Source organism: Nelumbo lutea, chromosome 1 (genome assembly GCF_056320005.1).
Source record: "Nelumbo lutea isolate HS-2025 chromosome 1, American lotus-T2T, whole genome shotgun sequence".
NCBI lineage: Eukaryota > Viridiplantae > Streptophyta > Magnoliopsida > Proteales > Nelumbonaceae > Nelumbo > Nelumbo lutea.
In genome coordinates, this window is record NC_142684.1 from 88296175 (window position 1) to 88323213 (window position 27039).

Consider the following 27039-nt stretch of genomic DNA (forward strand, 5'->3'; position numbering starts at 1 on the left):
ATTGTCTGGATAGTTTAAAAATTTTGCCCTTAAAATGGAAAATTAACAACGGGCAAGTACAACAGTAATTGGGTCATGGATTCATCATTCTTGGTCATGGCATCATGGGGTACGCAGAGTCAAGACAGGTGTATGGATCTGGGCCCCATGATGAAAGAATTTGGACCCACCATCGACAGGTCCCAATTGAAAGAGGTGGAAGTCATCTGATATCAGTGGCCAAAGTATTCTCCACCGCCAATAATCAGCCTTACCAAACCTTACCAGTGATTATCCATCCTCAGTGATATGTGGGTTGAGGACAACCCCTTCATATCATTTATCTCTTTCTTTCCATGTGGTTTGGGGTCTCAGAAGAGCCCCAATATATTCTTTTCCACCAGTCACTACTATCTATATCCAAGGGCCCTTTTTAAAAAAGAAGACCTTTGTACCCTTGGTGAATCAGCACCATTATTGGTGATTGCAGAGACTTTAATTAATATGCTCTCCCATGTTTCAATTTCCTTTGTGCCCTGATCATGTAATGTAATGGGTTAGTTTTCCGTCATTCATCCATTGTATCCAAAGAAAATTCTAGCGTTGAAAGAATAAAGTTGAAAAAAGTGAAGACCTCTGTAAAATTTTTAGCAATTAATCACTTGGGGAAAACTTAATACAAGGTAGAGCATAGTATAAAAAGGCTTAAGCCTTGAGGCGAAGTATACAGATTTTGATTTAAGGCATGAGGGTTAGGTCTTTGTTAGAATGGGGGTACATAGCTTGAGGCATAGAAATGAGGAAGCCTTAATAACCATGGTTTTCAAAACTGGATTGGACTGGAGGATCGGACCGAAAAAATCAGGAATCGATCAGGTGACCAGTTCTGGTTTTTCCCAAAACTGAATTTTCCATAAAAACCATTGATTTTGGTCAACAAACCGCTGACCTAGGAGGTTCACCTTTCGAACCGTTCGAACTATTAAAATGGTTTTGACTGTTTTTCATTTATTTATTTATTTTATTTTATTTATTTTTAATTTTTTTTGTCAAAACGGGCCGACCGTTCAGTTCGAACGATCGGACCGTTCGACCTGGTAATCGGACCCCTGACCAATTCGGTCTCCGGGTCGGTTTTAAAAACCATGTTAATAACCAATGATTAGTAAGTGATTTAGTATAAAAAATTTATTCATGTATTTTATGGCTAAAAATATATGAGAATAGCATTTTGGTAATTATAGGCCAAATAATAAGATTAAAATGAAAAGCCAATAGGACAAATCAGGTTTAAATTTCTTTGTAAAATTGTTATTTTTCTCATTTCCCTTATTAGTGAATATATTTTTTATTGTTTCTTTTTGTACGTATTAAATTAAGGCCATGTTGGGGAGTGCTTATGTTAAAAATAAGTGCTTATTCGAATAAGCACTTATTTATATTGGGTGTTTGGTGGGCTTTTTCTCTAATAAGCAATTGTGATTCTTTTGTCCTTCATTTTCTTTCAAATTTTCAAAATATTCAGTCTAAAGTGAATGAACAAAAGTACTTTGATAGAAGTGCTTTTATAAAAGTACTTTTACAAAGTGCTTCCATAAAAGCACTTTGATAAAAGCACATCCATAAAATACTTTTATAAAAGTGTCTTTGTAAGAAGTGCTTTTATAAAATCACTTCCATAAAAAGTGTTTATGTAAAAATGCTTTTATAAAAGTACTTTTATAAAAACACTTCCATAAAAGTATTTTTATAAAGGTGCTTTCATAAAAGTACTTCCATAAAAGTGCTTTCATATAGAAGTATTTTTACAAAAGTGTTTCCATAAAAGTACTTTTATAAAAGTGCTTTCGTAAAGTGTTTTCATGTAAAAATACTAATTTTCTTAAAAGTAATTTTCATAAAATTACTTCTATAAAAGTGCCATTGTAAAATTGTTTTTATAATAGGGTTATAATTGGTATTCTAAAAAATTCACTAGGGACAATTATGGGAGAAAAAAATTGAATAAGTGCTTATTGTATGAGCACTTGAAAAAAGCTGGGAATTTGGGATTGAAAAATAAGCCCTTACTTGAGGCTTATTTTCGAAACACTAATAAGCAATGTTTTAAAAACCGACTCGAAGGTTTGCCTCCAGGTCACGGGTCACCAGTTTGACCGACTGGGTCAAATAGTTCAGATCATATCAATAAATGATGTATAAATATGTTATATGTATTTTTATATTTAATTTATTCATAAAAAAATATTAAAAACTGCAATTTAAGGCCAAAACAGGTTTTTTTCCGCAAAAACAATAGGGCAAGGCACCTATGGACGCATATATCTCAAAAAGTTACCCAAAAAAAAAAAAAACCCAATTAAACATCGGAGTGCAAAGTTATGACCTCTGAAAGTCTGCATACATGGAGTGTGCAACCAACAACTCGGTGACCGATTCAAATGGGTCAACGGTTGAACTGTCCGAGTTGAATGGTTCTTGACCAAATTAACGATTTTTGACTGTCTAATGGGTCTTGACTGAACTGAACCAGAATCTTGACTGGGTGATGGTTAGAACGATTCGATCGGCGGGGTCAATGATAGGTTGAAAACACTATTAATTGATATTGAGGAATGATTTAAGCACATCCAATTTTTGATAAAAAAGTTAATAATGTGATAAAAAAAGTACATGTTTCAAAGCCAAAAACACCCATCATGATATTGCAGGAGACAAAAAGATAGAGGTTTGCTTCATGTGAAATTCTCTGGGGACGCTCTAGAAATTGGCGAATCCACAATCCACTTTATTACAAACAAACTGGAAGAAACCTGCAATGCATTTGCATCTGTATGTGCTATTAATATTTAATAATGTAGAGAAGTCCAATTAATGTGTTTTTCTGCTTGCATTGAAAGTCTCTTGCAAAAGTCTCTTACAAAAGTGGGTATCCGTTTTATAGACAAGGGAAGGAACATGATCGTGATAGTGATAACTTTTTTTTGTTTGTCCAAAATTAGGTATTTGCTAATTAGATGGTTTCTTCTTCTCTAGGGAGGTGCACCATATAACTTAATCACCCTTGATTAGTCTCGTTAAATTGTAAGTTGTAACTGAATTCAGATATCGACCCACAAAGCAAAAAATAATGCTGTTATGATTCCTGAGATGGCCAACGAGGGTTTACTCTGACTTCAGATGAAAAAAGACAAAAGTTTAATCTGATTAAGCCGATATGGTTTCTCTGAAATGGAAGAAACTGCGCTCTGACATGGATGAATTGAAGCTGTATACTCGCTTCTTTTGTTGGGTATGCCACTGTTTCTCTTTCGACCAGACATGGGATCTTTGCTGTTTAGCCAAAACATGGTAAGAGCCAAATCAAAGTACTCATTACTGGGAAGGTAATTAGAGCAGAAGCCTGAAATGCATAATGCATAAACCAATTACAAATTGTTGTTCTACAGAGTAGAATAACAATGTTCATATAATACAAAGGTACAAGATGTGAGAGGTTATACTAAGACATACCACAAAAAATACCACTTCCTGATTGGCAATAGCTGCAGTGAATTCGTTTCTTTCCATTTCATGTTTCACAAAAACTTGTAGCTGCAAAAGTAGAAAAATAATTGTCTAACATTTGGTGGCCGTCTGCTTGGTTATGATTTCATACGAACTATTTCATAAATAAGGCACAAAAACTTATTTATTCATCTGCTAGAAGACTTGGGTCTTGTTTGGGAGGGCTTAACTTTGGTTCAGCTCCTTTGAAGAAGCTATTGGAAGAGGCTGTCTGAAGAGTTGTGTAAATGGCTGTAGGATGACCAAGATTTTGCTCTTCAGATTTTTTACCAAATATTGCTTATAGGTTTTTGGGGTGGACCCCACCTTCAAAGCCAAAAACCATAGCATGAAAGCCCTCACAAATGGGCACTTAATTTGGTAGGTTGGGAATGTCATGGAAGTTTGGCCAAAGGCCAACGCTTGCGTCATAAATGTGAGAGCCATGGAGGTATGAACCACAAAAGAACAAGATGCAACACTCTTATAATCCTTTTTATTTGCAAAAATCCCTTTGTTTATGAGTAATGAGCAAGGACCATCTATCCATTATATGAAGTCAACACTTTAAGGAGTCACTAGACACCCACAATCTAATGTCCTATCCATATGAGATTGAGGCATGTAACTAGCCGAGGATAAGCAAATACCGTTTTTCCATTTAAAAAGCTATATGTTCAAGCTGGGGGAAATTCTTCATAACTAGATCCTACAGGGTCACAACTGCATAGTGTTGCAAAGAATTGAAATAAGATATATAGAGAAACTTTGCATGGAAGGTTGTGTTCTCAATTTAACAGCTTATTCTATGGAATTAGCCCTCCCACTGAGATCCATCATGCATTTCCGAGAATTTGAAGAAATGTTATCAATATATTTGTAGGGCTGTAAGCATATTCAACAGGAGAATGCCTGACCTCTCAAAAAAGAGATTTGAACTCGGGTAACCAGAACCCACTTGACAATGGGAAATACTGATCAAAGTACAATCTCTCAAGTCAAAGAATCAATTTGAGAAATAAATTACTAAACCCAACATATGTTTATGTTCAGTAAAACATTGCAGTTATAGGTGCAACTTGGGTGGGCTTGCATTGACCATTTATTTAAATTTGAAGGGGGCTAATCCCAAGGCCTAGACCCAATGCAGTTTCAATTGGGTACTCGACGTGCACTCTTAATTGCAGTTTCAATTACCCAAAATGGATTTTTTTTTTCTTTGTTTCACAAAATGGCAGGAAAAATGCTTATTATTAAAAAAAAAAATACATGAAAGCAGTGACTTCCCTCCTTGCATGATTCAGTGTCATATTAGTTAAGAAACATAAAAGAAGTAGACAACAATGTTTATTCAGGTTACTTATAGAGTTGTATATATAATATTAAAATACTTAGAAGTATTCTTATAAAAAGCAAGTATATACTGATCAACAAGAAGAAAGTATAGAACACACCTCATGATGATATTTTTTAGCTGCAATGATTGTTCTTTTTAGCTGATGCCAAGCTTCAGATAAGCAGGAACCCAAAACAGAATCTTGATCAAATAAATGTTGATGCAACAACCTAATCATCTTTTGGAGATAATGCCCACAGAAGTCTTTGATGAACTGTAAGCCCCAAAGCATCTTCAATGAGATCGATAAATATACAAAATATAGTAGCAAAATTATGAAATTTTTATTTTAAGAAATGGCCAATATTATTGACAACTGAAAAGGAGAGATGCATTTTGGCAGATATTGTAATGGTATTATACAAAAATGCAAATATATATGTGCACATACCCTCCACCTTAATATCTTTCTAAAACAATCCTCACGACCTCTCTGATATACAAACTTATCTGATTCAAGAAAACTTTCAACAGAACCAGCATGCAAGTTGTTATTTCTCTTCAAAGACATATGGTAAAAAGTCTGGATAATCTGCTTTAAGTTTACCTTTGTTACTCTCCATCTATAGGAGCCCACTTTCCTTTGAGCTGTTAAAGTCCTCTAATAAAGGAAAAGTAAGCAAAATTAAAAAAAAAAACCATGGATAATTTTATCTACTTTCTTACATAAGATAAAGCCAAGGTTCGTTTTTTTTTTTTTTTTTTCCATTAGATAATACCTCTGCTATATGAAGTGCCTGCTCAAGTTGCTGAATCTGGATCCATTGCTCTGTGACAATGTCTGCCATCTGGTAATACAGAAGAAAAAAGAAACAATTGGTAACTATGTCTAATGCTACTTCTCAATATAAGAAGACACACATGAACTTTGCTCATATAATAATACTGCAAGATAACAATTTAATCATGAAATAAACTGAACTAATTAAGAAGGGTCACATAATGCATGTTTCATGGGACAAATGTGTCATTCAATTTGCAGGACCTAAGCTTACTTGTAGAAGGGTCACATAATGCATATGTCATACAAAATGAAGCCATAATTGAATTCCAGATTCATAATTAAAAGATCTCCTAAAGAACAACCATTTAAGAATTTACAGGCTGCAAGGGAGCATGGACTTGGTTCAGCTGAGAAGTATATAAAACAGAAAAGGAATTCATTCCAACTACGCACCTCACATAGTGTGTTCAATTAGACATCCATCTCTCCTTAATATATTCAATGGTGTCAAAAAATTTGAAAATGTAAGCTAACAATTACAAGTAAAATCATCATCATCATTATCCAAGCCTTATCTCAACTATATGAGGTCAGCAATTAGAAGTAAAACTATACTAGACTGAAATATTACACAAATTCTGGGACTTGCTCCCCAAACCACACTAGGCATTTATTGTCAGCATCTGTTATCTTTAGTACATCAATCATTCTACTTGCAAAACTAAAGGCAAAGTCAGTCGAACTTTTCTATTTCATACAGATGAATACCCCATTTCAACTTGACTGAGGCTAACTTGAGATTACGTTTTTTGGCGCCCTGGAGTTACATTGTATGAAAGGTGGTCTTACAGGTAGTGCAATTAGGAAGGCAGGGCATTATAGGTGTAAATGCAAGTGGAACCCAGGTTGATAGTGAAATCGAGTTATTCTAATTTTTTATATTCCTTTTTCTTCCCCTAATATAATTTAATTGATTCCCATGCTTATCACGGTTAAATTGCATTCACTTCATTCATTGTCATGTACATGTATAATTTGTTACTTGTCAAAAATTAAAAAACTAGTGAAAACCTTAAACATGATTTATGTTGCAATTTGGAAATGAATATCCCATTTTAGAAAGGGAGAGTGACACGAGCTGAATCATGTGTCAATTCTATCTCCAAATGTTCCGGTACCATGCTGTGAATGCATGATTTAGATCATTGTTTTAAAAAGCATAGAGAGCTTATCATTCCTGAAAATATAAAGCACATTTCTTGCACTTTGAGATACCTTAGCATGTTTATATACACATATGCATATGGAATATGTGTGCATGTTTCTATGCATTAACATATTTATATCCCTTTTGATGAATTGTTCAACATTTAGATCTTCTTAACAATTACAAAATGATAAGAATGTGATGGTTTTATTTCAAATAACTCCTAAAATTCTCAAATCCTTTGTTTATGTCCTCATTTATTTGTTCATATGCTTTTGCTACATAAAACATACTCCTCTTATGCATATTTCTGTACTTCTCTTCATGTTAATAGATGGTATTTTTTCCTAAAAACAGTCAGTAACCATGAATCTTAAGCACAACTCCTTGAGGCTTATGTCTCATGCATCTAATGGTCCTAGTGCCACGCTTCACACCTCCATGTTTTTAAACATTGCTTTAGATATAGGAGAATTGGAATGTATTTGAGAAATATGAGAATTAGAATACTCTTATTTTGTTAGAAGAATTCTAGAGGTGCAAAACTGTACATTCCCAGAATCCCAGTGTACTTGGTGTACATGGGGCTCTCTGCTCTTGTAAAGTTTTTGTTTTAATATATTTATACTTGATCTTCTCACAAAAAATAGTCTCATTCCAGGAACACTGGAATCATCAGTATAACAATAAAATAGCAAAAATCATTATTTGCAGCTAGATACCTGATGCAGATACCTTTTCATATTGTGAAGTAATCACTTCTAATCTTTCCTCTTCATCTTGTGCCTTATATTCCAATATGTGGATCTTAAAATTGTTCTTTCTTGATGCATCCCAAAGAAGCCGTACCTAATCACCTCTAACCCATTCCACAGATTAGTTCAAGATGAATAAAGAAAAGAGAAGAATTTCCATTCTGTAACATGGGCAAGAAAGCCCAAAGTTTTAACTGAAAAATAAATGAAACCTAAACAAACCTCTTCTTCTAGTGCATTAACTCTTTCCTCAACATATGATGAGTCTTCCTGCAATTTAAGCAAAGATCATAAGCCATCTAATTGGAAACATGAATGCATCAATGTTAACTTCAGTTACCAAATATGGATTCATTAGCTTCTCTGGTTTAGTATACCAGTCAATATATACCCCCATTGAATGCTACATAATATCATTTGAACTAACATTACAATGCATTTGTATACACTCAGTCTCTCATTATCAGCTCATTTTACCAAAATCATAAGCAAATTTTCATCTAGCAAAATAAAAACGACAACCATCTAGTTGACAAAACTTTTCTTTTGACTGTTTATATTATCCACAACCTTGGCATTGTTCAACTAGGTGGGCATAGTTCCCTACCCCCACCTTTCTGGTAGTAATTACATTAATTCCAAAAAATTCAGACAAAGAACATAATACTCTAAAATAAATTGTTTCATTACACATTAAAAAGTGTCCCCTTTTGAATGATCTTAAATTTTTTTGATACGACTATCCTAATATCATAATCACAACATTACTTCAGCAAAGAAAAAACATGATGACAGCAAACACATTTGTCAAGTGGGTAGTTAATCAGGATTTTTTTGAAACAGGTAATGTGTAATATTCATTAGAAACAAAAACATGTACAACAACACAGAGATCTACAAAAAGCTGCACCAGCAGAACTATACCCCCAAACCCTGATTTACAAAAAGATTCCCAACAGCAAAAAAGGAACTAAAATTTCTGTCCTTAAATGCATTATTTACTGCTAACCAAGAGAACATTTTTCCCATAACTTTCTGAAACAGTGTCTGAAGAGCTGTGTTGGTTCTTAAAGATCCTTGCATTCCTCTCCTGCCAGATGTGCCAGAAAACTGCAGCAGGAGTCAGGTTCCAAGCCAACTTTCCCTCTTTTGCGAGGCCTTTGACTCTCCAACTCTTCACAAAATCTGCTACTGATTCAGGGCAGCAACTGTTCACCTCATACAAGTTCCTGATCTTATTCCAAACCTCACAGGCAAAACAGCAATGAAATAACAGATGGTTGACTGACTCGGTATGATTCTGACAAAGCACACAAACAGTTGTGTCCAGCAACATGCCCTTCTTTTCCAGATTATCCCTAGTTAAAATCCTGTTCAAGTAGGCTGTCCAAACAAAAAACGGCACCCTTGTGGGCACACCCTTACACCACACAGTATTAACTGCGATTGGCTCGTCCTCTGATCTGGAAAAGTAGTTGTAAAAGGATCTAACAGAGAAGGCCCCCAACTTCTCCCACTTCCAAACTCTCCTGCCCTTTCTCCCTAGGTCCACTTGAGTACTATACAGCTGGTGCAGCAATTCCACCAGAGAATCCACTTCCCAATAATTCAAATTTCACCTGAAGATAGGTGCCCAAATAATGCTACTATTCTGCACCTGCAAAAAGTATTGAACAAGAGCATCTTTATCTGAAGCTACTTCAAAGAGAGTAGGATAAATAACCATTAAGGGTCTATTATCACACCATAAATTTTTCCAGAAAAGAACTTGCCTCTCATTCCCAACCTAAAGAGAATTCCGTTTGAATAAAGACCATGGACTTTCCCAATTCCTTTCCAAACAGAGCATCCATAGCATTGGTTTAGCTCTGAAGGGGATGGGAGATCCATCATATGGATGGCCGAAACCTGCAAGAAGGTTTGGCGAAATTTCAAAAATTTCTTTATTCCCATCCAGGAATCCTATTCACAATTTAGAAAACTGCATTTTCAAAGTTCATTCTTATAACCAAATTGGACCAAATCTGAAACCAAGATTAGGGAGGGATTTACCTGATACGGAATCCACGCAAAAAGCTCCTCCCAACGTAGGTGTTCACGCCCAAAGAGTGTACCGAATCCTCTCTCCACTGAAGATGACACAACTTAGGATGAGGCAGGATCAACAGGTAGTTTTTCATCAAGAACTTGTGATTCTTCAACAATAATCGAATGGGGTAGTGAGCACAGCTTCAAAATTGTTTTTTCTAGCAAGAAACACAATCAAGATCAAATCTCGATCAGATCCAAGAACTGGAGATTGAACAGGATAGGGCGGCAAGAGCAGGAAGAAAAAGAATTGAAGGCAAGATCAGTCTAACTGAGTTGTCTTCTCTCTGTGTTGTCTGGTTTTCTTCAGGTCTGCCTTGCTCTCTATTTATAACCTTAAAGAGACAACATCCTAATCTGATTAGGAGTTTCCTGATCCAAATCCTTATTTGGATTTGGACTCTTTAAGTGATAAGGATAATCCCTTATCTTATCTGCGGTTCAAAATCAACTTATTCCTAAACAAATTAAGAGTTTCCTGATCCAAATCTTTATTTGGATCTGGACTCTTTAAGTGGATAAGAATTATCCTCTTATCCTTATCTACTGATCCAAACCCAGATCTGCCCCTATTTAATTAATCCAATTAACCCAATTCGAAATGGGCTTTTAGGCCCATTAAGCTTTCAGGCTCACTTCCTTTTAATGTTGGCTAGCTTGGCTCTCTTTGTATGGCGTGGGACCCTAACATTGATCTACACACCAGCCACATGGGTTCAACCTAGCCTTTGTTACAAGGCCTGGCCGTATTCATTGCTGAATACAATAAACCCCTAAGTCCATCACCATGGGCTCTTAATGGGCCCAACATTTACACTAAATAGTCCTTAGGTCCAGCCATCTTATGAAAGCCCAAGGACTGTAGACAGATGCAAGATTAGCCCATCAGGTATAACCCTCAATAGTCTTACAATTAACCTCTCAGCCCTTAACGATCAAACACTACCCGACAAGAGAGGACCTCTCCCTCGGCTGCAAGGTACAGTGCTGCACTCTCTACACACATGGATCCCGAGAATTAAAACCTTTTGCAAACATTTTGAAACCATAATATATATAAGTATATCTCTATATAAATATATTTTGCAAAACCAAATTTCAAACACATTTGAAATCCATTGCTAGAAGTTTAGGTTTCCATCAGAGAGAGTGCATTTTCCATCATTCACTTTGCCCGACAAAGGGGCTGATCCTGTCACTATGATCACTGTTATGGACGCCTTCCTCGTCGCAGAACCTTGTAGGGCCCATAGTACTTAGGGGCCAGCTTCGGGGCAGCCTTGTGGCGCAAGGAGGGCTGCCGGTAGTGTGGCCTACCAGCTGGAATTGCCAGAGACTAGCCGAATTCATGATGTCTTCCACATCTCCTTGCTGAAACCATTTACGGGTGTTCCCCCAAACCAAGTTCCCTCCCTGCCACCCTTGAAAGATGGCAAACTGGTCCCCCAGCCTAAAACTGTCACCCGCTCTCATTTTAATCGTGGAATCCTTGAAGTCTTGGTGGAATGGTGTGATCTACCACCAACAGAAGCCACATGGATCCCATTGGCAGAGTTCCAAGCCACATATCCAGCTTTTGAGCTTGAGGACAAGCTCGTAGTCCAGGAGGGGAGTAATGTTATGGATGCCTTCCTCGGGAAGACGTACCATCGCCGCCGGCAGCAACAGGCCCCTGGCCCACCGCCAGCAGCAGCAAGGATTCAGTGATGCTCATCCTACCCAGTTTGGCAACAACAGCCTTATCTAGATTAGATTAGCTCATTTTGCTTGTTCTTATCTTATTGTTCTTATCTCTTATCTTATCTTGTTAATAGCTTATCAGATTAGGATTAGCTTAGCTTATCTTATCTTGTTAGTAGCTTATCAGATTAGGATTAGCTTATCTTATCCTTAGCAAGATAAAACAGGAAGTCTCCCTATTCAGCAAGGAGACTCCCTTTGATTAGGACTCTTGTAATCTCCTATTTAAGGAGACCCCATTATTGAATGAGATATCAAATTATTCAGTCAAGAGTGAGTTAGGAGAGTTGGTGATCTCTTGGACAAATCACCGAAGGTGCCAAGATAGGTTCATCACGAGCAGGAAGGAACAAGGGAAAACAAGAGGTTTTCCCCGTGGGCCGACCCGTGACGAGATCCTATTCCCGGGCCCTCAACAATCACCCACTCAGATGAATTCTTAGACTGTCCCAACATACCTAGGTTTTGACCCCCTATAAGGATCTTAGTGATTGGCACATCAACGACAGCGCAATCCGACACCTAGTGCAATATCATAATCGAGTCTAGGGGTTAGGTGTAACATTCTAGTTTTGCCCATCTATCTCCAAGGTCCAGGGCAATACTGGAATTTTGGTCCGGTTCAGGGTTTCAAGAAAATCCACACTGCATGTACCTCAGGTCTCACCCTAGTAGCTGAGACAAGCCACCTCAACCAACTTGGCGGTACATCAATGTCAGCCTTGGCAGGATAAATCTCCCCAGATCTATCCAACGGCTGAAGATTCTAAACTAACACGAGCCTCATATGTGTCCAGTTTAAGGGTATTACATAGAAACATACCATAATAACATGAATCGAATATGTACTTTATTCATTTACAATAAAAGTCATAATGTACATAATCATGCTGATTGGAGCTAGGGGCATACACTATCTAACAAGCTCCCCCGGGACCTAACAAGAATTTCCATACCCATACTTAGCTGCTATCACCCTCCTCCACAGATCACTTTGATTCTCACCAAATCTCCACAACCACCTTCCTAGTAAAGTAGAATTGAGGTCCTTTATTCTTCTCACACCCAAGCTCCCTTGAGGTTTGGATTTACAAATCTTAGATCAGCTAACCAGCATGAATTTTTTCTTCTCTTCCCTCCAGCCTCTCCACAGAAAATCTCGCATATTCCTCTCTAAAAACTTGGCCATCCCACTAGGAATTGGATACAAGGAGAGCAAATACAAAGGAAGGGATGATAACACACTTCTCAGTAGAGTTAGTTTACCTCCATAAGATAAGTACTTGGATTTCCAAGAAGCCAATGGCTTGTCTAATCTCTCCATAACAGGTTCCCAAATCGATTTGGAGTTGCATCTAGCACCTAAAGGCATCCCCAGATATTTCAGTGGTAGTTTACCTCTTTTACACCCCCATTCTTCTGCCCACCTCTCTAGCTCTGGCACTTCTCCCACCGTGACCAATTCACTTTTGTGCAGGTTTAAATGGAGGCCTGACACAACCTCAAACCATTGCAGCACTGTCATTACATAACCAAGTTGTTTGGCTGAAGCATCACAAAATATGAGTGTCATCTGCAAACTACGGCAAAGAAACCTCCACCCTTTCAGCTCCCACCTGAAAACCTTCTATAAAACCCCCTGACATGGTCCTTTTCACCAATCTACTTAGAGCTTCAGTTACACAAATAAAAAGGAAGGGGGAAAGAGGGTCCCCTTGCCTTAAGCCCCTAGAACTCCTGAAGCGACCACAAGGCACTCCATTTACCAAGACTGAAAAGGAAGGAGTATTCACATCGACTTTCATCCACTTTCACAGTTTCACCATTTGGAGCCAAAGCTCATTCTTCTTATGATGTAGTCTAAGAACTGCCAGTTGACGTGATCATAGGCCTTCTCAAACATGATCATAGGAATGAAATTGACCAATATGGTAATATACAAACATGAGGGCAATTTTGTCCTTCTATCTTCCATAAACATAAAATATAAATACAGTGGATATTGGTAATGGATGGACCTAACCTTTCGCTCCACCATATCTATTTTTTTTATATCTTTTGAAGGACTACACAACCAGGGGTAGCCCATCCCCCAACCCATAACCCCCCCAACACAGGTGCGGGCAGGATTCGATCCCAAGTCTCCACTACGACCAGCAGGAGACCTTACCAACCAGTTGGTTGGCACCTTGCCTGCTCCACCATATCTATTGTTCTTCTCTTTTTCCCTCCCCTCCCCCTTCTCTCTCATTTCTCTTTTTTCCCTTGCAGATTATTCTAATAGCAGTCTAGCAAGATGTAGTTGATTGGTTAAAAACAATGAAAAATGACACAAACTAAACAAAGATGTTTTTTTCTTACTTATTATGGATAAATATATGGTGCCTCCCAACTTACAAAAAGAAAGGAAAACATGGACGTTGCCACTTCCAAGCAAGGTTTATATCACTGTCAGTAATAGCAAGGCAGGCTAGGGACACATAAATATCAAAGACACACAATTATAAACAAGTAAATGTTGGATAACATGACGACTTTCTAAGAGGTTGGCACTTAAAGGCTTTGAGTGGGAGAGGTAAAGTAGTATGGAATGTAATGCCTGCAGCTATCTTTTGGGCTATTTTGGGAAAGAATGCTAGTGTCATTGAGAACAAACAAGGATCAGAGGGAGAGGTGGTTAGAAGATTATTGGGAGTGATGTTCCCGTGGCTGTGATGAGGAAGTGCAAAGAAACAATGGTGTTTGCAAGGATACTGGGAACTAACTTTGCCTACTGTTCAGTTTAAATAGAATATGATCTCAAAGTTTTGAAGTGATTGTTTCAATCACCTAAGTTGTAAAGGTAAAGGCATGGGCATATGTATGGAATCACTTTTGTGAAATCAAGGTACTCCTCAACCACTGGTGATTGTGAAATGAATCACCACAAAATTTTGGTAGTGAATATGTGGCTGCTGAAGTGTATAAATCATTTACTGCAATTTTTATCACTTTCAGGTTGGATATTGAAACAAACTTTTCAGAGCAATTACTCCTCTTCAGAAGCTAAATACTGGGAGGATTACAAAGTGGTAAGGTTGTGAGATGCAAACATAAAATGCAAGGTTCTCTGTTCTCCATCAAATAGAAAGTTTGCAGATTTCTAGGGAATTGAAATGAAATTCTGCTCTGATTTAATGGTGTTTAATTGAACCAATATGGCCAGGTCAACATCACAAAGTGAAGCTATTGAGAATGGTCTTCATGTTAGATATAAAGGGTTACATAGAACAAAAGTAAAAGACTCATCTTTTAGTATCCTCAACTTTTATTAACTCGGCATAGTCCCATAGTGCTCTAAACATAATCACCATCTTTGATATTTTCTTGTTTCTTTTCAAGAAATAAACTTTTTACACACTAATAGAGAAGCCAAAAATTCTTGCATCCTTAACCATATAAAGGAGTGATGGGTGGGTGCATGTTTATTGACACAGTTCCACGGAATCTGGAGGCTATCAGGCTATCCTTGAAAACGAATAATGAATGCAAATGGGTATATATTTTATAGGTTTCGATTTTCTTGAATTTAGGTTACTGTCTGCCTTAACCCTCATTTTCCTACTGAAGGAGGGAGACCAGAAAAGGGTTAAAAAATTATACATGGATAGGAAGTTGATAAAAATAATTCAGAGACTGTCATAACATAGCTAAATGAAACTTAAGGATCCAGATATGTTATAATGTGCTAAAATAATTATAAACTTCATTTTTAAGGTAAGCACTGTATCAGCTTACATAATGTTATGGAACATTAAAATAATATTCTTAAGAATTATTCTTCTAAGAAGTGGAAATGGGCTGTGAGTTGGGCTAGTTCTCGCATAATGTTAACAATTCCAAAGTTAGAGGAGATTTCCCTCAACTCATGTATATCTGACACCTCCTATGTTCTAATACTTGTTATCTTTTATCTTCAGAACTTTTTGTTCAAAATGTTTAGAAAGAACTTCTCTTTCAAACAAAGAATGGGTAAAATTGGAAGTTACAATAAATAAAACGTCCACAGGCTAAATTTTTCCTAATTACAATTGCTTTATAAATTACCACACATCACTAGGTGCACCTCCTGATGCCTTATATCATTACATGGAGGAGATGCTCAGTCTTGTAAGCATTATTTAATTGACAACAAGTAATTGGTAAGGCAGCAATTTTTCATGTATTGTCAAATGAATTATGCTTCCAAGCAAAATACCTAATTTAAGCCAGTAAATCAAATATCGCTTTTGGTGATATTTCCTTTTGGGCTTTACTGCTAATTGCTATTTGTTCACAAAGAACATGCATCGACTATTCCAATTTTGAAATTCCAACCCTCAACCCCACATGTTTCTAGCCAATATGTATGTTACGCATTGTCCCACTCCTTTTTTTTATTTTTTTATTTTTATTTTTATTGTCCCACTCCTTTATCCAAGGACAAGCTCAGGATTTGTTCTAGCATTTCTCTACTTATTTAAAAATCCATCTACTACACTCTTTTGTACAAGAGTCAAGAACATGCTAACATTGATATGACTGGAAATGTTTACAAAGAAGTGCATAGGCATGCGAATGTATTTTAAAGACTAAATCATACAATATGAATGGGGACAGGGAAGCCCTGACTATTCTAGCTTGAAGTGAAAAATTCAGACCTTAATTTTTAGCAGTGAGCTCTGGAGAAGAATGATCTTATGGGACATTTCCACAATTAGCTTCTCCTGTTCTTCAAGATGAAAGATTTTAGCATTCAAAATTTTGATACTTTCCTCCAGGATGGATTCTGCATTTAGTTTCATTAATTATCAGCATAATATAATGGGGTCAGATTCTATCTTGAATTCAAGCAATCACACTAGCACTTATAAGAAAGTACAGCAATTACATGGTGTAGTAAGAAACACACATAGCAAATTGATAACAAAATTGGTTATCCATGATTTGAATAATTTTCTCTTACCAAAAAGAACAAAGAAAAAAAATACTAGGATCATTCTCCTAGATAAATCAATTAAAAGAAAGATATGATAACACTTTAAAAGTGTAAATTCAGAAATGAAGTCATTCGTAAGAACTTAGGAGTGGGTCCAATAGATGATAAAATGAGAGAAAGTAGACTAAGATGGTTTAGTAATTTGCATAGAAGACCATCAACAGCACCCATAAGAAGCAGTAATTTGTTACAAGTTGAAGGAGATAGAAAGGCAAGGGTATGGGTAGAAGTAGTAAGAAATAAATTAAGCACCAATAATTTAACAATGGATATGGCATTAAACAGAATGAACCGCTAAACAGGATTCATGTAGCCAACCTCATATAGTTGGGATAAGGCTTGGATGAGGATGATGATGATGCTATTGTAAATTCTGCAAATCAGGATTCTTTTGTGAAGTATATAAGTGCAAATGTATGCCTTATTTGAGAGAGTATGCATTAGAATTAGGAAGAAAAGTCCAAACGTTAATCAAACCTATCTACAAAGCAGGGGAAAAACATAGAAAAGACACTTCTAGAACACAGATTTAGAAAGAGTCATAACTTAATGACCTCTAATTGTTATAAAGAAAAAGACAACAAAGAAATTTGGGGGAAAGGCGAAAACACAAGAAAAATAAGTTCTTCATACTCCATCAATAATCACGCTTCCCAAATACCATGATATGGAGCCAAAAGTAACTGTGACTAAGTTATTAATGCTTTTCTTGGTAGATAACTTGAAATTTGCATACGTGAAAAAACTCAAATTTTTGATTAGAAGAAGGGTAGGGTATTGGAACTGTGGTCACTACACAAATTGTTCAATTAAGTAATTAAGAACCAAAGTTCACATAAAAATAATAAGCGATAATACATAAATAAGAAATGCTCCTCCGGCACTTTGATCCATTGACAACAAGTTGGAACCCAGCTTTCATGCCAGTTCTTGGGATTCAAATTATTGGGATAGCTAATTGAAAATTTGATCTTAAGTTAAAACCACCCTACTAACCAACCAAGACCTAACATAACGATAACCAATAAACGAAAAATTTGATAAGAACTATAGGGATACAATAATCCCAGATAATGATATTGTAGAACCGAAAGCGACAGTAAGAAAGGGGTAAAGCTTTCTCTATGAACAACTGAAGAGCTTCTTTGATTCAAATTAAGCTTAATTGCTCAAGAAACAAACAACAGACAAATTGAATTCAAGAAAATATTCAGTCTCAACCAAATTGCGAAATGCAGAAGAAATAAAGTAAATAGGCAAGTTCTAATCAGTAAGAAGCACCAAAAATTAAATAATTGCACAAATGCAGAAGAATTGAAGTAAATAGGCAAGTTCTAATCAGTAAGAAGCACCAAAAACTAAGAATTGACCCAATGCGAACGATACAATCAAACAACTGAAGCAAATGTCAAGAATTCTCGTTTTAGAAACTTCAGAAGAATAAAATAACCACCTAATCGTGAGATCTTGAGCTTTGTCCGCTGCAGTTCGCAGATCAAGTCGTTATTCTGATCTCCGCAAACAGTCTCAGAGTCAAGTTGAGAAGCCAGAGGTGTACTTCCAGACAGAGCTGCAGCGACGGACAGTAGAAGCAAAATCACGTTAACCGCCATTTTTTCCGCTAACGGAAACCGGCGAAATTAAGTTTAAAAGGGACCGAAATACGGAGTATCAATAATTATTTTTTTCGAAAAAATACGGACAGGTCCAATGCAAATTTCTTATTTTCATCGCAGAATCATAAAAATAAAAATATCAACAATCCACATTTTATGCATCAACGCCCGCTCGTGAATTAGCATCAATTCCGAACGGACACCTATTCAACATTATTTTAGGACCTAGACTGAACCGTCATTCTAATCGGAGTATTAATAATTGATTGTTTTAACTTTGGGTTCGAATATGATGTCGGAAAAACATGATGCTGTAAAAACTTGGTTCAAACTTCAAACCAAATCAAATTGAATCTTCAATGAGCCTCACATCACAGCACATCTCAGCCGTGCATTAAAATCATCTCTTATTAATGATTATATAATGATATATAAATACAGTAAGAAAATAAAAATCGGGATTTGATCCTGAGAGAGCACCTAAAACCAACCTCGTAGCCCCATCCATTACCGTTGGAAACATGTCCTATAAATAACAATATAAAATATGGGAGATATACTGGTTCGATTTCAGTTAACGAATATAGAAGACCAATGGTTAATTGAACCGACCGATATATGTATTTATATATGTTTATGTATATTATATATTTTTATATCTATATATTATAAATGAATATATATTAATATATGCATTATAAATATAAATATATATCTATAATATATAATATATTATTTGTTAATTATTATATAATATTATATATATATATATCTATTTTTTATTATATATTTATATATTTATTTATAATATATTTATAAAAATAAAAAAAATAAAAAATGACAAACCAAACCAGCGATTAATCGATCGGTTTTAGTTTCTGGTTTTCCAAAAATCGGTACTACCAATTCGGTTAACCAAACTGTGAACCACCATGTCTAGATTCAAACGTAATCAGCCCAAATTGCAGCCCTATCAAATATCGGTTGCCAATCAAACAATTACCTCTTTTGCTCCTTTCTTTCATTTCCTTTTGCAGGGTGCCAACCAATGGATTGGTAATGTCTCTTCCTAGTCGTAAATCGTAATAGATACTTGGGATTGAATCCCACCTGGACCTGAATTGGGGAGTTATGGGTTGGGGGATGGGCTACCCCCGTTGTGCAGCCCTTGAAAAGAAATAAAAAAACACCTCACACCATTCACTCACATCACATTACAGCATGGATTGAAAGCATCTCCCCATGAATGATAAAAATATATGTACAAAGATATTCTCAGTGTATGGCTGAATATGATGTGAAGTTGGTGCGAGGAGAACGAGTAAATTGGGGATGTTCCTAGTATGCATATTGACACCCTTAGGGCCCGTTTGGTTCACGGGAATAGGGGGTCTAGAATCGGAATTGGACCCCCTGTTTGGTTGGATGAAATTAGAATCCCAGTCCCATTCCGATTCTGATTCCAAAGTATTTTGATTCAAATTCTAATTGCAAACTAAATGAATCTTGAATTTTTTTAACCAAATTGTGGTTCAACCGGCAATTCTTCCTTATCCAATCCGGTCTGTTCTTAATGAGTCATTCAACAGTGGATACTCTCTTAGAACCAATGCTAATTGAGGCCTAATTCAGGCCACTTGTGTTTGGTACGAAGGTAAAAATAAGGAAAGGAGGGAAAAGTTAGGGAATGTAGCGGTGAACAGGTTGGATGGTCTCGAGAGTCGAGACACCAGGACGATGTAAATCAGTAGATGTAGTGGTGATGGGTGATGGGAGGGTTAGGTAGCATTCATTGATAGACAGGTAGGACCAAATATCATATACATTCAACTTGAGCCCCCTTCAACCTGATCAAGCCAAATGTGAGGACCATTTGGCCCAAAGTTCTAACGAGGTAGTAGACTGGGCCTAGCTTCTAATTATTCAGTTGGCCCAAGGGCCAATTATAACGTGTTCTGTTCAATAAACGTACTGGATATGAGCTTGGGCTAATCTAGGCCTGGCTCACCCATCCAGCCATACTGAACAATTTTGATGGGTCCAAGTCCAACAATGTTTTAAGAGATGCAAATTGGGGCTGATCAAACCAAGGGAAGCCAAGTTAAGCATTTTATTTCCAGTCAAGCCCATGTCCTAATTCAGCTCATCAGCTCTTCCTAAATGCAACTATCATCAACCCTCTAAAACGAGGGAGAGAAATAAATACGTGAAGGGTCAAAAGGCCAGAATACCCTTAGACCCACCTGCGAAGAAGTGTTGCTTGCGGATACTATTAAGTTATCCAACTATACGTCGGGAACATCTCCTGTATTCTCTATTTTGTGGGATGTGCTTTGAGATCGGGGTGAGAGCAGATCTCAATTCCCCATGTACATCCCTTTTGCTTTTTGTATATTAAAGATTTTAGGCACTTGGTGTGCTTCGCTTGGTTCAAATTTTATATAAAACAAGATCGAGTTGCATGATTGATGCCCGTACCTGTAAAACATGTATAATTAAAATTTCTTGACCCGGTTAGAAAGTTTCACTTATTAATTTGCATTTTGCTTCTTAAATTATACCAAATCTATTAAAAATGATAGAAAAGGGATTTTTGACCTGCACTTCACCTCAGAATTCAGATTTTAGTTGCAGACCTACAACAATTTAAATTTATGAACAGCTCTACCTATATCCCTGAATTAGCATCAATTCTGAGCTGATCTATCCCCAACTGTACATTTACATGATTTATTCTTCATATAGATAGATATAGGATCTATAGGGCAATTACTTAGAAGTACATTTTGTGCAACAGCCCTTCCTATCTGATAGAAAAGGATCCCATGATCCTGAACCGGTCTTATCTGGGATCGCAAATCCCAAGTTTGTCTATGAAGAGCGGATCTAATTGTATTAGTGTCTATAATGGATTTCTTCTGTGTAATACTAATTGATAGGGCCTCATTGGTAAGTGCTACAAGATCTCGTGCATTGGAACCCATGGTTATGGACCCGAATCCATTAGTATGAAACATTACGCTAAAATTTCAGAGGTGGACTGAACGGTAAAAACCCCTAAAAATGATTAAAATGAAACGGGTCTATTGGATCATATCGGACCTCCTAGACCAGCCATAATAGAGTCAAACGGAACTCTATCAGATCCAATCGATCCACTGGGGGATTATGCAAATTGAATCCTAGACATAACTTGACGAAACCTTGAGCTAAGCAGCCTCATCTCTTTACAAGGCTGGTTGTATTCTCATTTTCATCTACATTTTCAGTTAGTAATAGAATTCAGCTGGCGTTGAGAATATATTTACTTAAAATTCTTCTCTAATAATTATTAGAGCTTTTTTCAAATATTTACGAAAGACATCCCTATTAGCTAATATGGTATTTGGGCTCTTTTTTGGGTGATGGAATGATAGAAAAAGACGGTTGATGCTGCCTGAGCTGAATTCACATCTGTGCCCCACAGAGCGTGTCCACCACAGCACATCTCAACCGTGTATTGGGAACATTTACCAATGACAGCTCCATGAGATATTCCCATTGCACGTTGAGATGAGCATATGAGGCGCTTGTAGGGCATATAGATATGCAAGGTACCAACCAGCTGGTTGGTAAGGTCTCATTCTAAACGTAATAGAGGCTTGGGATTGAATCTTGCCTATACCTGGGTTGGGTATGGGCTACGCCCCATTGTGTAGCCCTTCAAAAGTAGTAAAAAAAAGAGCTATAGTACAAGAGACTGTGGAAGAAGAAGAATACATTGGGCAGTGTGCCTTTAGATACCTACTAAGAAATGCTGTTATGAGGAGAGTTTATAAAAATGTTTGTAGGTACTAGGTAGCATTGGTATAGCTTCTATAGTTGTTGCTGAAACATGGGCTGGGCTGGAGGCCCATATGCTCGCGCAAGAATTCAGGGGATCTCAGGTCATCATCAAAGGTAATACGAAGACTACTATTGAAGCTTTCAAAGGATAGAACTCAATAACATGAATGTCACGGACCCACTAATGGGCCCATGGGCCAAAATAATTAAAGAAACTTAAGGGAGTCATCGGGGTGGATAAGGCTTGATTGTTGAGATTTTTGTGGATAAGTATATACTTGGGGTCTGTTAAAAGTCATAGGTTGAGTCTAGGATTGTTGGGTCACGTTGGGAAGTTATGTGGAGAGTGGTCTAGTTGAGGGAACAGATGATGGAATGACTTACACAAATGTTCGAATCTTTCATGGCTCGTTTCGATCGACTAGAAGCCACTTACAATGATGAGAAAGAGCATGCCGTCGAAGATGTTGGCAGTGAGGAACACGCAATGAAGGATAAAGCTGCAATCATCACCTATTCTAGTTCTGTCCTTGAAGTTCCGACAACCAATTCTTGGCCTTCTGGCAGCCTAGATGAAGATAGCGTGGTCCATGCCATTGTCAAAGCTAGTCAAGCAGTACATTGTGGTCCTTCGGTTGCATCATCCCTTATTCATCCACTTCCTGCAATGAGTTCTTCCATGAATGTTAATATCATTAACCCTCAACGCACCAGGTGGCTCACTAAGGAGTACGTTGGGAAAAAAGGCAATTATCCGGTCGCCCATGCCCCTCCTTGGACCCTCTTTGGTGATACTTCACGAGGGGTGAAGTTTTCTCACACACTGGAGCAGCTACGAGTGCCATAACGACAAAGTCCAAATACGTCTGTGTTGCTTGAGTTGTATGCCCGATCACCACCCTGTCAAAACTGAAATTCTTCCTTCCAAAAGATTGGGCTAATATCCATGTCCCCACTATCGGACTCGGCACCCGTGTCTCTTAACATCTCTTCACTCAGACTTTTGGATTCCTACTCGGTAAATTATGTGGTCACATCTATGCACCAGTTACAGATTGGTAAGATCTCCACATCTCCATTGAAATCCCAGTATAAAACTTATGAAGATTCATCCATTGCAAATAGTTTGTTCATCTTAGTCTCTGCCTCTCGTGACTTTCTAATTATTAGCGATGAAAACAAGAACACATCAGGGATGTCTGAGACGGTGAACGGAATAAAATTGCTTCACTGTCTCTTGTCACATGAAAAGACTCCAAGGGAAGTATACAATGGTAACATTGTATCAGAGCCTGGCATGGAACCCGGTTTTGAGTGCAGGCTTTCTCAACTACATTCAAAGGTTCGATTGTTGGTTGTTGGACAAGAGCAAATGATGAAACATCTCAGACAGACAGACAGATGTTTGATTCCCTCATGGTTCGTTTTGATCAATTGGAAGCTGTCTTCAGCAAAGAAGAAAGAAACCATTGTGGTGGTTGATTCCTCAGAAAAGCCAATGGAAGATTGAAAAGTGACAATAGAAGTGCATGCAGCCTTGGCGGAACCAGAGAAGAAAGAGAAAGATGGAGGTAACAATAACCCTGGAAGCAGTTATTTCCGCAAGTTAGAGAACACTACTTGGGTCTCAACAGATCAATCCTGCAAAGGTACTGACACTAATGGTGTTTCAACTGATTTAGACATCACTAAGCACTGTTTGGGAAATCAAAACGTTGGTTTTCAACAAGAGCTTATCGGATTCCTGAATGTCCGGTTCATTGTTGGAGACGAAGATGAGCATATGTACAGATTTTGACGCAATCATCTCCAAAGCCATGTTGCGAAACTCTAAAACAGGGGAGGCCGTGAAGATCGAAAAAGCTTCAAATGATGAAAAGAAAATGGCCTTCAAGATTGAAACTTGCATGTGTTTCGTAGGAAAGATGATGGAGGAAGGGACCATTCCCTGGGACCCACCTTGGACAACGGGAAACGGTTCAATCTCTGTTCAGTTGTACACTGGTTTCAATCTTGACACCATTCATGTTGTACTTGATGGCATCGCAGAGGGTGTGAAACAAGTATTTACTTTTGCAGAGGCATACACTCATGTAAAATTGGTTGGTGCTTCCACCGTCACCTTCATTAGTGGTGGGCATAGTGTCATGAATGCTACTGCCGTTACTTGCAGCGAAAAACCTCCTAGTGTCCCAATTATTGAAGTCATAGCTCCCGGTCCAACTCCGAAGCGTATGAGAAATACCAATGTTATAGGAGTTAACATCGTTTTCTTCAACTTCCTTCCTGAGTTCAGATCCAATCTGAATGATGAAAGATTTTGAGCTGGGGGTTCCATGATTTATGCATGAACAGCAAGTGCCTTCCTACTTCCTAGGGCCATCAGATTGCATGCATACTTTGGGTTGGATACCCAACTGAGGCTGGAGGGCATTTAATTACAGAAATTGTCTATGGGAAACTCAATCCAAGTGGTGGTGCTGCCTGTCTACATGGGAGATGTACACGCATTGATTGAGGATTCCACCTGAAGTTACTTACAAAAACAGCTGATTGGATTCAACCATGTGTTAGTGGGAAGAACATGGGGAGTTACATGCATTACAAGGCTATGTTTAGTTCATTGAAGCTATGACCTTGAGGACAAGGTCAATTTTAAGGGTGTGGGAATGTCACAAACCCACTAATGGGCCCATGGGCCAAAAGGGAGTCATTGGGGGTGGATAAGGTTTGGTTGTTGACATTTTTGTGGATAAATATTTACTTGGGGCCTGCTAAAAGTCATAGGTTGAGTCTAGGATTGTTGGGTCAGGTTGGGAAGTTATGTGGAGAGTGGTCTAGTTGAGGGTGGGATAAGTGGTCGAGTTGTTGCTTAATTTTAGGAGCCAAGTTTTTAGGAATTGGCTATTATCCAAGAGTCTATTTAAGTTGTAATTCCCTCTTAATTAATATTATGAGAATTATCATTTACAAATGAGATTTTTATCTCCTGGAGGTGTTCGTCTCCCTTGAAGCAGACGGAATTCACGTTACGCTAAGCAGGATTGTGACAATAAAGGTGCAAAGCATACATGAGGACAGAAGGAGAATAGTAAGGGAAGCTCATCTACAAATCCAATAGTCATTAGATTAGAAATGAAGGACACAACAACTATGTGGAGACAAGTTATCCAATCAAGTAAGAGCTGAATTACTTGATTTTAGAAGATGCTTTAGGAACTCCTAAGTAGGTTGTGTTAATTAAAAAAAAAAAGACCTAAATTTCTTTATCATATTCTTGTGAACCACCATGGACTATTGTGATGTTTGATATAGCTTCCATTTATCAGAAAAATGGTGTCACATAGGTGCCAGTGAAGTATTTGCATTTATTTCTCAGGAGTTATTTGGTATTGTTTATCACAAAAAACGTATGTAAACAGGAATGCCTCGATTTACGTTACTCACACCGATATGGGAATTGAAAAAATAATTCTTCCCACAACACTCATGCATTGCTTCCAACGGCATAGTGATGTGGATCCGACATTGCACAAAAAACATTATTGTGCTTTGCGATGTATGACAGGGGCTTGCACTAAAACCCAAACATTAGGCTTTCTTCCCCCTCCCTTGAACTGCCGTTGCCATTCCCACACACTGCTGCTTCTCCATCTCTCATCATCGGCGTTGCGATTCCTACTACCGTTGTCATTCGGTGGTTCTCTCGTCACCGTCACTGCCATTCCGAGGTTCGGTATGGCTTCCATTGTTTCTCCTTTCTCCTCTATTGGTTTTCGCCTTTTTTTTTTTTTCTCACTAGCCTTTGCTCTATTGCAGGTGATATCCATCGCGTCTCCATCTTTTTTCTCCTTAGTTCGCGATACCATTCTCGTCAGGAATGCAAGACCAACCTCTCATCTTCTTCGTTCTTCCCATTTCTTCTATCATAGGCATCAGATCACAGTGCTATCTAGTATTTTTTTTTTCGGTCATTAGCATCGGTTGGTCTATGTATGACCCATTTCAAAAGAAACCTTCATGCTTTGGATTTCTAAACAACTAAATGAAGTTCTAATGCATATTCTTTTAAGTTAAAGGTTGAAATGATATTGCATACAAGTGTCTTCTTCTTATTCTGACTTTGATTGGTAATGGTTACTATATGAAAATTTGATCTCATAAACTAACACTGAACAAAACACTCTTTAACCCTAAGACTAGCTTTGATTGGTAATGGTTACTATATGAAAATTTGATCTCATAAACTAACACTGAACAAAACACTCTTTAACCCTAAGACTAGGCCTATCAAATCTAAAAAAAAAAAAAAGAAATAGATAAACAACTTCAAACTGAACATATCAATTATCGGCTATATAGCTTATTAGAAATTGTAAAAATAAAATGGCCACTGAAAATTCAGATCCAAGCAAATTATGGTTCATTTTTCCCCACATAAATGTAATATTTTTTTTAGTTGACATGAAATACAATCATAGATAAGCTTAGTAGGGTTTGCTTAGCAGGATGGCATCAGAAGTAGAAATTGAGGAAGGTGGCAAGGTAGGAACTGATTGTGCACAATGGTCCAATGTTGAAGAAGAAACATTTATTAGATTAATGGTGGATCAGGTTAAAGCAAACAACAGGCCCACATTCACCTTCAATAATGAAGGGTGGAAATACATCCGAGAGAAATTTAACCAGATACATAACAAGAATTATGTACACCTTCAGTTCAAGAACAAATTTCATGCACTAAGACAATGTAGGAATCATTATGTAACGCTCACTAATCGCAATGGGGTGGAAATTGATCCATTGACAAAGAATCCCACTACCAACGGTGACGTTTGGTAGTTTCCTTGCAAAGTAAGCTTGCCAGTATATCACACCCTCTCTTTAGTTTAGATTTAGAATGTATTACCTAATTACTACTATAGGTATATGTTGATCGCCACAACTGTGGTGGCATAGAAGGTGCTAAACCGATACCACAAGAACACCCATCACATCCACGATGAGCACAAAACTTGCAAAGATTTATGACGAGCTCAAAGCCTAGAATGAGACTGCAATGAGATTAAGATCACCATAGGCCCACAACAAACATGGAACTGCAATAACAAAAACAAACTTAGAGCCATCATCAATTTGCAATGAA

At 37.4% G+C, this 27039-nt stretch overlaps 1 protein-coding gene and 1 long non-coding RNA gene across 3 annotated transcripts; both read right to left on the reverse strand.

Moving 5' to 3' along the window:
• Positions 1–3029: 3029 nt before the first annotated feature.
• LOC148875981 (myosin heavy chain-like protein) lies at positions 3030–18313 on the reverse strand. Of its 2 annotated transcripts, none has more exons than XM_088966500.1 (9): positions 17906–18313; positions 16115–16242; positions 7830–7877; positions 7588–7701; positions 5641–5709; positions 5469–5522; positions 4980–5135; positions 3493–3573; positions 3030–3312 (listed from the first exon to the last, which is right to left on the reverse strand). In XM_088966500.1, exons 1-9 carry the CDS (start codon positions 18063–18065, stop codon positions 3187–3189), a joined length of 936 nt encoding a protein of 311 aa, XP_088822626.1. In that variant the 5' UTR covers positions 18066–18313; the 3' UTR covers positions 3030–3186. The 2 variants fall into 2 exon arrangements, with proteins under 2 accessions (XP_088822626.1, XP_088822627.1); XM_088966501.1 differs by having other exon boundaries at positions 3030–3382.
• Positions 8411–9851, reverse strand: LOC148875982 (uncharacterized). The gene is made up of 2 exons (XR_016105752.1): positions 9660–9851; positions 8411–9264 (listed from the first exon to the last, which is right to left on the reverse strand). It is a non-coding gene; the product is annotated as an uncharacterized LOC148875982 (long non-coding RNA).
• Positions 18314–27039: the final 8726 nt, after the last annotated feature.

Excerpts from the sequence above, each read along its gene's own strand:
- LOC148875981 (XM_088966500.1), bottom strand. The coding sequence starts at position 18,065 with ATGGCGGTTAACGTGATTTTGCTTCTACTGTCCGTCGCTGCAGCTCTG. Across the intron at positions 7,878-16,114 it reads GCTCACTGCTAAAAATTAAG|GAAGACTCATCATATGTTGA; the intron begins GTCTGAATTTTT and ends CTTAAATTGCAG. Across the intron at positions 3,574-4,979 it reads CTAAAAAATATCATCATGAG|CTACAAGTTTTTGTGAAACA; the intron begins GTGTGTTCTATA and ends CTACTTTTGCAG.